Raw genomic sequence first — 12,462 nt, 5'->3', positions numbered from 1 at the left:
GTGGCTCTGCCCCCTTTCCTGGGCTTTGCACATATCTGTGCTTCAGAGGGGAGGGGGGTGTCCCCTTGACCCCAGCAGAGCTGCCAGGCCCCACAGCTGCACTGCCAACCCCTCTTCCACAGGCCCAGGAGCCCGAGGCACCCAGAGGGCAACGGTGGGGCCGACGATGCAGAGGCAGCGGTGTCCTGGTGAGATCAGCGCCATGTCCTGCACTCACAGCCAGTGACTCATGCCGCGTCCAGCCTCACAGGCGGAGAAGCCAGCTGAGGCGGCACCATCGCACCTCGCCCCGCAGCACACCTTTTAAGGAGAGGGCGCTCCGGGGCAGCTCAGAGGCCTTTGCCAGCCCTTCTCCACACCTGCCCGGGGCGGGTACAGGGGCCAGACCCCCACCCGGGTTCAAATCCGGCATTGGCACGTTTCAGACGTGACCTTGGGCAAGTCAAGTTCCTGGAACCGGTGCCTTCACTTGTAACGTGGAAATAATTCTTGCCTCGCAAGAGAAGAGAGCAACTAAAGGAGGCAGCGTGTATGCAAAGCGCTTGGCAGTGGGCAGCTGTGAAGGAGCGGCAGAGGACAGCGGGAACGGCCGGGCTCGGGAGTCAGGCAGCCCGGCTCTGAATTCTCGTCCCAACCCTTACCCGCTGGGCGTCTCTGAGTTACCCAACTCTGCATCAGTGCCTTTTCTGCAACATGAGCTGAAGCTGCCTGCCTTGTCAGCCCGCGGTGAGATTAGGATCACACGCTACCTTCCGTAGGGCGGCGGGGGAGGTGCAGGCGCAGGGCCAGCCCAGGTGCCTGTGGACTTCCTGTCTTGGACAACGTCCCCACCCTCCCTGAGTGGGTGTCGTGCGTGAACGGGAGCGATGATCAGTGCTTGCCTTGTGGGGCTGCCGGGGGGGGAGGCGGTGCTTAGAACAGAGCCTGGCACCCAGGAAGTACCCTCTACGTACTGGCTGTTCTCATTTATCTTACACACGGCTCTTGGCCTTTCTCCACTAATGCCAGCTGCTAGTTTACTCCCCTTCCACATGCCTGTGACAGAGCCCAGGCCTGCGGCCTTCCAGAGGCCACAGGCCCTGCTTCTGAGCCAACTCCGCCCTCTGGCGCCAGTCACAGCAGCCTTCCCAAGGCAGTCCTGGGGCCGCCCCCTCAAAGACCCTGCGGTAACACAGGCAGTTCCAATAGGGACACCAAGGACACTGAGAAGAGTGCACACAGCACCCCAGGGCCAAAGGGAAGGGTGCCGGGATACCCCTGCCGCCTGGCACCCAGTGAGCGGGCATCTGAGCTGGGCAAGTGAGCCAAAGGGCAGCTTGGCCACATGAGGAAGAGGGGTGGGCTTTCCCAGCTGGTAAGCCTGGTGTGCCTGACACCCTCCTTCACGGGCCAAGGCGGGGCTGGGAACAAGAAGGGGCAGAGAGCCTGGCCCTGAGGCCTCGGAGTTCCTGTGCGCACACACACAGGAAGGACAGCCCACCTCCCAATGGGCTGGGGTGGGGAGAGGGGCAGGCCAGGCTTCTGCAGGAGTGTGGGCCTGTCAGCAGAAGAGGCCCCCCTGAGGATCAGTTATAAGAGCTCAGGCTGCAGAGGCAACCAGCTCTGGGTAGAAACCTGGGCTCTGTACCCTGACAGCCTCTGTGTCCTCATCTGCATAATGGGGACAACAGACACCCTTCTGCCTTACTTGTATGTAAAGGCATCTTCAGAACAGTGGCCACCACTGAAACCGGTATTAATCACAGGAGGGGCTGGTCGAGGGCAAGAGGGTTGTGGGAGTCAGAGGAGAAAACAGGGGCAGAGCCTGGGAAGGGGCCACGGTGCTCCCAGGGCCCAGACAGAATGGAAGCCGTCGACAGTGCAAACCCTAGTTTTATTGGTCCAGTTCTTTCCGTGAAGTCTCCTGCTCGGAGAACTGAAGGGCCAGATGATGGTAAAGGAGGGTAGTGTCTCGAGCCTTTCAGAGGCAAGGGTTTGCAGGATGCCCCCAGCCCAACACACGTCCGCTGCCCCGGCGCCTGGGAGGAAAGAGGGAGGTGGCTCTTTGGGGGGTGGGGGTGGGGGGTGGACATGGTAAGCTAGTGCAGGGCCCAGGGTCTGTTCTTCACAGCGGGAGGTAGACGGGACCACATAAAGTTCTTTATTACAGACCTACAAAAAAATGAGGGAATTATGTATATTACTCTCACTTGTTTGGGTTTCTTTTTTCCTTCTTCTTCTTTTTACAAAACAGCAGCAGGAAAGAAAAATGCAGGAGGCAGATGAGCCAGGCACCAGGGTTCAGATCAGAAGGGAGCAGGGAGACCAAGCCGTTACTGCAGGCTGGCCCCGGGACTCTGTCCCTGCAACCTGGAAGCGTGGCGACCAGCCCTAGAGGGAGCAGACAGAGAATGGGTGGGGAGACGTCTGTCCCAGCTCGGCGGCGGCACTGCTCCTTGGGCAGCCACCCTGGCGGTCAGCCGGGTTGGGAGCACTTGAGGCTCCTGTGTTTGGAGGCCTGGTCTCCAAAGCACGGGCCCACGGGGGCCAGACAGAGGGAGGAGGCGGGAAGGGCCAGCACAGAAGGGCTGTGAGTGCTATCGGGGTCCCCCGGGAACACGGGGCCCAGGCGGGCAGGGGCAGTCAGGACGCTTCCCTGCTTGTCAGCCAATCAGCTTCTTCAGGAACGCCTCCAGCTGGTCCTCATCCTTGATGCCCACAAACTTGTCCACCACGTCTCCATTCTTGATGGCCAGCACGGTGGGCACAGCTGACACCTAGGTGGAGGGGACAAAGGAGGCCGAGTCACTCAGAGGTGAGCTCCTCTTGACCGTTATTCCCAAGCTGTGGGGAGAGGGCTGGTGGTTCATGCACGGCAGTGGCTGCCCAAAGCCACGGGTGGGCCCCCTTCCCTTTGCGCAGGGTACGGCAGGGCCTGCAGGTCCGCTCCCGGAGAAACTTTTCCACTGTGGGCTCCCAGCAGTACCCTTCCTCCCCCAACTGTGTGCCTGACTCACTGTCCCAGTGGTTTGGCTGGAATGACAGGAGAGATTAAAATAACCCGTGCAGCTGCAGGCCAGAGCTGTGGGCAGGGAGGAGCTGAGGGGCTAAGAGAACCGCCCCGAGGGGCGGCCTGGCACACGGGGACCAGGAGAATTGGAATCCTGGCCTTGCCACTCATCAGCTGGGCGCCTTGGCCGGGTCACGCCAACTTCAGAGCCTCGGCGCCCTCTTCTGTGAAATGGGGATGAGTTTCTATGGTGCAGGTCTAGGACAGGGATTAAAGATTTGGATATAAAGCTGCGTAGTCAGGAACTCACGCTCTGGGGCCGGCTGAGCCAATCTCAGGCCGTTCTGGGCGAGCCATTTCATCACTCGAAGTGTCCGTGTTCTCATCAGCAAATGGAGATACTACTGGGGCTTATATTAGCGGGCATAGGGGCTGAGCCGGCTAATCTCTGCAAAGTCTCAGCACAGCGCCCTGCACTCGGCACGGTGCCCGGCACACAGTGGGCACTCAACAAATGAAGGCCACAGAGGGCACGTCACAAAAGGAAAACCCAGGGTCCCGCGCAACCTCTTTCAGCTCCACGCCACGATGGTTAACAGGCTCCAGAAATTCAATGACTCACACTGGGCAGTGTGGGAGGAGGGGCTCAGCCTTGTGAACCTAAATTTATTTATTAGGGGGGTTGGACATTCTTGGCCTGTGAAGCATTTTCTCAAGCTCCCCCAGGGGACCTGTACAGATCACGTGGTATGTAAATGAGGCCCAAGACCTGCTCTGGCATCGCGCATTCTGCTGCCTGGGCTCCCCACCTGGCATTGATGGCATTTGAAAAAACTATATAAACAGAACAAAATAAACACAGACTTTTCTAACACACAAGTTAACTACAAAGTAGTTACATTTACAGTTACATTTGTAGCGATTTCTACAAACGTACCAGTTCTTCACGTGTCCTGAGTGCTGTCCTGCCCATGAGTCACCCTGGGAAGCCAGGCCTAAGATTTGGAACGTTCTGACTGTGCATATGTCAGTTACAAAACAGAAGCGCGGGCCTGACCGGCCCAGTCTCAGTATGTGGCAGGCTGTGCGCCTCTCTTCTAACGGGCTTTGGGGACAAACACAACAGGTAAGATGACAAGAGTCCCTGTCCCTGTTAGTGCCTTCAGGTGCCCTCAAGGCTGTCCTGGGGCTGCTGTTGGTGGCAGCTGACACGCTTCCCAGAGGCAATGTGCAGGCAGACCCACCTGGTGGTGGGCTGACCACCACACGTGCCCCTGCTCATGGCGCCACCACTGGCTCCGTCCTTCGCGCCCCTGGCACGTGTGACAGCACGAAGTGCAAGGCTGAGCACATGGCTGCCCCGTCTGCAGGCCCAGAAGGGGTCCTTCCAGGATGCAGTCCCTGGAGGCGCCCCGGGCCCGCACATGCAGTCTCCTGCGCCCTCTACTGGTCTGTGGAGGCAGCGGCCTCACATCCGGCAGCTCTGAACCGAGGCCCAAGGCTCAGGCACAAACTGCTCCACTTCGCCCATGCTGGATCCCATGCTGTCCTGTGCTTCTTTAACTGAGGTAAAACTGTATCTCAGTGTCTGAGCAGTGGTCTAATTGTTTTCACCGTCCTCCCTCTGAGCAGGACGCTGTGCTCACTGAGGTGGCTTGGAGTAGACTCAGTTCTTCTCCAGAATTCTAGATGATTCCCTTTACAATCGCATTTGTGTAAACTCACACGTGTGCTTACACACGCACAGACCATGCTGTAGTTGGGTGTACAGCAGACACACTGCAACTGTATTTTCATGACAACCAAAATCTAGTCATTACTGATCAAGGGAGTTCTTTGAGGTTTGAGCCTAGATATACAGACAGACAGACAGACAGACACACACACACACACACACACACACACACACACACAGAGTCATGGGCCTGCGAGAAGCTGGATTTTCTAGGACACTTCAGGGATACCTGGGCTGTGACTGGACTTCCCTCACCCCCAAGGAGGAGGATGTGGCTTTGCTGACCCTGAGTCTGGTTTACAAATCTGAAGGGCTGGTGCCTGTAAAGACTGCCTTAAATGGAAGTGCACAGGTCCCTGGCACATTCTTCTGGAAAGGCAATGTAAGTGTAAGGGGATCGCGGTGGAGCGAGAATTCAGCTCCCCTCTCAATTCTGGTGCCACTGAGGGAACCAAGAGGCCGGAGAAGAGATGAAAAGATGCGCTAAGATGCGCTGAGCTCCTGCTCGTGAAGCCACCTGGAGGCTTCCATGCTTGGCTGAAGGCCCCGGGAACTCAGGAGGCGTAAGGGTGTGCGTGTGTGTCTTCCCACCAACCTGCAGCCCCCCAGCCCACATTGCCACTGAGCTTGGTGTCCCTGCCTGGTCTTCTCCCGTCTCACCCCCATTTCCTCCATTTGTGAAATGCAAAGGACCTCCCGAGGGACAGGCGGACGGGCACAGTGCTAGTTGTCACAGGAGACTGGTGACCTCCTCCTCGGCCAATTGCAGAACACAAAGGAAAAGGTCACTGTCACCCCGGCAGCCACATACTGGTGCTTTTTACGTGTCAGGGACAACCCGGACCATTTGTGTGTGCTGGCTCATCAACTCCTGCCTCAACGTGGGCTCATTTTACAGATGAGAAGACTGAGGCTCAAAGGCTGAGTGACTAAGCGATAGGGCTGGAATTTGAAACAAGATCTGTGTGACGTTGCTGTCGTGACATCAAACTACGTTATACCTCGGCCCAAGAGCAAGGGATTGGAGATAAAAACATTGAGTCCCAGCAGGGCAGGGAGGGATGTGTGGGGAAACATTAAAAGGATCTCATGCTTCAAAAGAGAAAGGCCAAATGCTTTTGGATACAGGAGGGTTCTTGGAAAAACTATTACTGAAAGAATCGAATCCAACTATATAACATCCTGGAGAAGGCAAAACTACGGAGATAGTAAGAAGATCAGTGGCTGCCAGGAGTTCAGGAGGAGAGGGGAGGAAAAGGTCAATCAGAGAGGATTTTAGGATGGTGAAACTCTTCTGTGTGAGACGGTAATGGTGGATACGTGTCATTATCCACTTGTCCAAACCCACTCGCTGACGGCACCTCCCCTAGAAGGCCGGCCCAGAGCTTCAGGGTTTTTGCTCCTCGATGTTGGGTCCTGGACTCCCGGCAGTGGCATCATCTGGAAGCTTGTTAGAAATGCAGAATCTTGGACCCTTCTCGGACCCACTGTATCATAATCTGCTTTTTAACAATATCCCAGGTCATACTCATGTTTGAAAGGGCTGATTTAGAAAACTTTCAAAATAAGGGAATATGGTAATGACGGAAGTACTGTGCATTCCAGCTATGCGTTATTTCACTAATACTGAAATACTATTCAATGAACTGTCTATGAGGATATGTGGACCATTAAAAATTCAAATAAAAAATTCAAACGAGGTACCCCAAATATTGACAGTAGTTTGTTTCTATGCTAAGATTATTGCTACTTGGTTGTTTTTTATAATGTTTTTAAAGGGCATTCTCTGTAAGATGAGAAATAAAAGGATGAAACTCCAAGTGTGAGGCGAGCAGGAGAAGCCCCAGAAGAAAGCATGTAGGTCTGCAGCCCGATCCGCTCTCTCCCCAGGGTCTGAACGACTGGGGGGCACCCAGCAGAGGACCTGAGGCGACGGGGAGCAGAGAGCTCTTCACTCCGCCAAGCCAAGCGGTGCAGAGGGGGGGGGGGCACCCCAAGGCCCCGGGCCACTTTCCCTGCCCTCTCCTTTGGGAGATGGTGAAATTCTAGGGTGGACAGTTGACTGAAGCATAGAGTGTGGAGGGAGGGGAAGAGGGTGTGTGCTGGGCTTGGGGGTGGCAGGAGAGCTTGGGAAGAATTATATTCCCTGAATAACTGAAAGCAGTCTCTCCAAGTCCACCCACCATTCGGAAAAGGCCTTCAGGCTTCGGAGGAAGCTGTCCCAGGGGGCACTATGGACCTCTTAGCTGAAACTTCTTCCTCAGACTCTCTTCAAAACAACAGGTGTGAAGGAAGGAAGGAAGGAAGGAAGGGGTCGGGGAGGGGTCAGGAAGAATCCCCACTGGAGCTTCCTAAACCCTGCAATAACATCAGCCCAGGACCTGGCAAAACCAGGAGGCCGGGTCCAGGGGACGTGGGCCCAGCAGCCTTGAGGAATTTCTATATGACGCCGTACTATGCGGACAGTGGACGGAGGGAGAAGACCCTACAAGAGGACCTCTCCCCCACCACACACTTCCCAGGCTTAACCACAGGGCTTCAGGGCCCGGCCGTACATCACCTGGAATGCAGGCTCCCTGGAATGCAGGTGGGGTGGTCTTGGGGATTCTCGCCACCCGTGTGGCCACAGCTGGAGGAACTGGGTGATTCTTTTCTGTATCCTTACAGCTACTACAGTTGCTGAGACACGGTCGGGGCTCAGGATGTTGGCCTAAGTTCCACTGCCTGAAGCTGAAGCTCAGGAGGGAGGGAGCCTGGAGCCTGCCCATCACCCTGGGGTGCCCAGAAGCTCCAGCCCTAAGCTCACACCAGAAGACCACACCCTCACTCCCACAGCTGCCGTGGGTCTCTGGGGGAGGGAGGGGCAAGCAGTGAAAGCTAGGGGCCCCTAAATGGTCAGACAAGTACCCTCTTGACTGGGCAATCAGTGGGAGAGCTTTTGAAAACAAAAACAAAAAAAGTACAATTCATTGCTTCCCTGGAGCCCTTGTAAGCGGCCCCCGGTCACCCAGTGCCATGGATAGTCTTACTTTGGTAATATCCCCCCAACCATCTGCAGCCGTCATCTGTGGCTCTGCCTGCCCAGCATCTTTTTCCTTTGCCTCTGGTCAGCGAAGCTGGCTTTTCCTTTGAGTGACCACCCCAGCCCCAGCTCCACGGGCAGCCAGCCTATTCTCACCCCCACCCCCATCCCTTTCCTGCCACAGGGACTGGCTGGAGGGTGGGCATCTCTACTTTGCCTGGTCTAGAGAGAGTCGAACCTGGACTTCCAAACTCTGAGAAAGAGAGATGCCACCTCTTTCCGTCACTTATTACCAGGGAGGGATGTAGTTCACTCTGGCCAGATCTAGATGTTTCAAGAGAACCAGAAATCTGGATGTTCCTGTAAAATCTTCTGAGTTTTAAATAACAGCATCTGATTCAGCATTTAAAAAAAAAAAAACAAAAACACTTTGAGGGCCAGACCAATCAAGCTAGCGAGCCAGATGTGGCCCACAGGCCACCAGGGGCGACCCTGGCTCTGGAATAATGCCATCCAGGCCCCTTCCAATTGGGCGGCAGTCGGCCTTCCCAGCTGGCTGTCCTCTCACCGCTTGCTCGGCCCTTCACCGTGGCCATCCAGCCACAAGGGACCGCTCCCCTTTCTCCAACTACAAAGTGGCCTCCGAGGCCCAGAGGACGCTCCGCATCCCACGCATCTCCTGCCCCTCTTCCTCTGGCAAGCCCTGCTCCAGGCACACAGGCCCTGATGTTCTGTGCGCACACGCGTGCGGCCCTGACCTCAGGGCCTTTGCAAAGGATGTCTGCTCCACTGGATCGCGCTTCCGAAGAGCGGCCTGGTTCGGTCCTTACTCCCTCCAGGTCTTCGCTCAGCTGTCAGCTTCTCAGCGAGGCCTTCCCGAGCCCACCCTTTAAAAAAGGAAACCCTCCCCAGCCCTGTGCCCGGCACTCCCACCCCCGCTCCTGATTTCTTTTTCTCCACGGCACTTATTATCTAAAGCAGGGATCAGCGAACGGTGGCCCACGAGCCAAACCTGCTGCCCGCTGCCTGTTTTCGTAAATGAAGTTTTACCCGCACGCGGCCACGCCCATTTGTTTAGATACTTTCTATGGCTGCTCTCGTGCTACACGACAGGTGAGTATTGCAACAGAGACCAATGCCCTGCAAAGCCTCAAACGTGTACCACCTCGTCCTTTAGAGAACAAGTTTGTGGATGCCCAATCTAAAATACTAGCATGCAGGCTCCACAAAGGCAGGGATTCCGTCAGCTCTGTTCACTGCCACATCCTCACCACCAAGTAACAGCCCTGGCCTCAAAGGGACTCTGAACACGTGTCTGCTGAAGGAACGCACAAACCAGTCAGGCACAGAACAGCTCATGTCTGTGTTTGCTGTGCTCTCGGCCCTGCCTTCTTCTCCCATCCTTCACGGCTCTGCTCAGAGGGTCCCTCTACCGTGACACATTCCCCATCCCCTTTACTCCCCCACCCCAACCCCGGGGACAAGGAGCTCATCTTAGTTGCGCCAGAATCATGTACCCCTGGCACGCCGTAGGGCTCACAGATGGATGGATGAATCCATGAATGAGGGAGGGCATCAACTTCCCAAGATTCCGAGAAAAACCTCGTGTTTGGGGTCACACATCCCACTGCCTAAAGGTGGTGAAGAGAGACAGGAGGCTCAGAGGACCAAGGGAGTCACATCTGAAGTGCTCTGAACCCCTGAGATCTCTAGAAAGAATCAAGACACCCCCTTACTGGCTTCCTGGCGGCCCCCAAGACGTCTCCAGCTACCCTGTGGCCCCAAGCATCCCCACACCAGTTGCCCCGTGGCCATCCCCTGCCGAAACATACCTCATACTCTATGGCGAGGTCTGTGTGGTCGTCAATATCCACCTTGGCCATCACCACCTTTCCATGCTGCTTGGCCACCACCTTCTCTAACCTTGGCCCCAGGATCTTGCAGGGACCACACCACCTCGGAAGGGGAAGGAGAAGCATCCCGTCACAAAAGCGCTCGCCAGTCAGTCTACGGTTTCCCAGGACCTTCCCTTGACCCACATCTTTCCGAGGGACTGTCTGGCCTCATCACCTCTGCTTACAGTGTTTGGATATTAACCTGTAATGCTGACATGCCAGGTAACTCCAGGAGACTCTGCAATTGGGAAATTTTTACAGGTCCTGGATTTCTAAAACACGGGCCTCATCCTAAGACTCTTAGAAAGGTCATTTCACGTATTTCACTATATCTAAAAGAAATACACTGTCATATAGATGAAAGCGGGATTTGAAGTTAAAAGGTTTAGGTTCAAAGACAGGCTCCTGCCAACCAGCTGATTGTTCTGAAGCTTCAGTTTCCTCATTTGAAAGCGAGACTCTGGATCTAGAAGCTATGATGAGAAATCAATTAAGACAACGTGGATAAACATGCTTTGTAAGCTGCAGAGTTACTTCAAACACCTCACGGACTCGGAACTAAGGGAACTGAAACCAGTAGCTAGGGAGTATCTACGACTGCCAGCCACTGTGCCAGGACCTTCTCAGCTTTTACTACACAGAACCCTCAACCCTGCAAAGGAAAAGAAAACGTCTTCCTAAGAAACTGAGGCCCAAACAAGTTACGAGACTTGTGCAAGGTCTGGGACTGCATCCAAGGTTGTGTTCCAAGTGTCTTCTTTTAGCCCCAGGTTACCCTGTGATCCCCCAGGCCCTCTGTCAACTGCCGTCACTGCACTAACACAGGTGTTCCCCTCTAGATGGTAAGCCTAGACTGTCATCTCTAAGTACGTGCCACTAAGGGCAGTGCCTGGCACTGAATGAACAAACTCACCCCCTGCCTCCTTTATGGGGAAGAAGATAAGGCATCACCCCACTTTTCATCCATTTTAGAAGCCTTCTCCGGTATGCTCATCAGACCAGGAGGGCAGGACAGCTCTGCCTTTCATGAACCCCCGACTGGTGACTCCTATTTTATTCTCAGCCTTTAAACCCTTTGCATTCAGAGATTTTAATGAACTCACAACACCTAAAAACCCAGTCTGCAAGACCTTATCTCCTATCAAAGTGAAGAGAGGGAGGCAGAAGGACACCACATGGCCCGCCCAAGGCAACACAGTGAGTCAGAGAAAGAATGGGAAAGAAAGCAAAAGAATCTGTCAGTGGTTTGGTTTGCGCAAAAGGCCTTCCAACTTCTAACTCTGGCTTCTTTCAGGATGCCCCATTCTGAGGGGTTTGTCCAGTAGTTTTGGAGTCAGGCGTCTAGCCAGGCCTCAAAGGTCCGGAAATGAAGAAGGCCAGGCCAACAATCAGAAGGCCACAGACATTTAAATATCCCTAAAACAAACTCACACAGCACTGGAAAGAAACTCCTGCCCATCCCCTGCATGCCTGGGCACCACTGCGGTGGCACTGATAACTTTTTGCCAGCCCTTCCCAGGTTAGGTGGCAAGATGTTAAAATAAAATCAACTCTCTAACGGGCCAGGAACTGGGATACACCACAAGTCAGATGATGCTGGAGTCATATTTTTCCTGCTTTGGTCCAAGCTGAAGATGACCGGGGCCATTCGGGCAGTGAGATACACAACATAAGTGTTTCGCAGCACCGATCACAGTGAGTTCTGAAGATTGTTTACTAGTTTGTCTCCTGCCAAACTATACTTAATCTTTGAGAGAAGGGATTGGGTCTCATCAATCTTTGGAATGAGAAGAATCCAATGTAGCACTGAGACATAGCAGGCTCTCAATAAACAAATACCTGAACGAGTGATACCCCAGTCTTCTGCCAACTCCCAGGACTCACTGTGCATGGAAATCCACAACCACTGGTGTCTCACTGTTGACAACTCGGTCTTGAAAGTCTGGTCCATCCTGGATGTTAAAGGTCGTCGTACAGACTCTGGTGGTGTATACTGACCGGGCTTGGCTGAGTGTTACTGTCAGGTTACTGGGACTGCACTGTCCGGTCTGCAGGGCCCTGGACGCACGGGGTGCCCACCGACTCTGAGAGGGCTCCCTGCAGATGACGGAGGCCAGGAACCTCCTCAGGAGAAGCCGCTGAGCCATCTGTGAGGGGAAGAGACAGGAAGAGTAGGGGCAGTCAATACACCATTAAAAGAGAGGTATACGGGAAACTCCGAGGCTCAGGTAAATCGTGACATGTCCAAAATAACCCAATTATTAAATGAGAATCAACGCTGGAACCCACGGCGGTCTGAGAAGTCCTTACTCTATCGATTACTTTTTTTCAAAGTGTTTTAATGGGAAATTTAGGACAAAGGGGGTGGCTGTCAAAGGATCAGGAAAGAGGAACCGCAACAATTCAAGGAGGAACGAAGAGGCACGGGGTAGGAGGGGGGAACTAAAAAAGGAGGAACGTGTGTGTGGAAGGAACGGGACGCCACCGGGGACCCCGGCTCCCCGGATAGCAAGTTCCCCCAGCCCAAGGTCTCTGTCCGCTCGGCCGCCGGCCCGCACAGGATCGCGCCAGCAGAGTGCCTCAGCCGCCTTGACACCACCTCGCGCCACCCCCACGGGCCTCCTACCTCCCTGCAGCGAGAGCGGAGGCATGCACAGCGCGGCCCTCCCTACCGGTCAAGGGCACTCCTGTTGTCACTTCCTCAGGGGAGGGCCTTAAGCGTCACTTCCGGGCACAGGCTACCTAGAGCAAGCCTTTCTGCAACGTGACGGGAGGCGGGGTCGAAGCCTCAGTTAGGAATCGGAAGAGAAGGGCTGTTGGA

General features: G+C 54.8%; 1 protein-coding gene across 1 annotated transcript; it reads right to left on the bottom strand.

Annotated features, from left to right (window-relative positions):
• Positions 1–1,854: 1,854 nt before the first annotated feature.
• TXN2 (thioredoxin 2) lies at positions 1,855–12,415 on the bottom strand. The gene is made up of 4 exons (XM_033866138.2): positions 12,268–12,415; positions 11,526–11,788; positions 9,579–9,702; positions 1,855–2,756 (listed from the first exon to the last, which is right to left on the bottom strand). The coding sequence occupies exons 2-4, from the start codon at positions 11,786–11,788 to the stop codon at positions 2,643–2,645; spliced, it is 501 nt and encodes a 166-aa protein (XP_033722029.1). The 5' UTR covers positions 12,268–12,415; the 3' UTR covers positions 1,855–2,642.
• Positions 12,416–12,462: the final 47 nt, after the last annotated feature.

This window comes from Tursiops truncatus, chromosome 11 (assembly GCF_011762595.2).
Source record: "Tursiops truncatus isolate mTurTru1 chromosome 11, mTurTru1.mat.Y, whole genome shotgun sequence".
Lineage (NCBI taxonomy): Eukaryota > Metazoa > Chordata > Mammalia > Artiodactyla > Delphinidae > Tursiops > Tursiops truncatus.
This window is presented reverse-complemented; position numbering and strand designations above follow the sequence as displayed.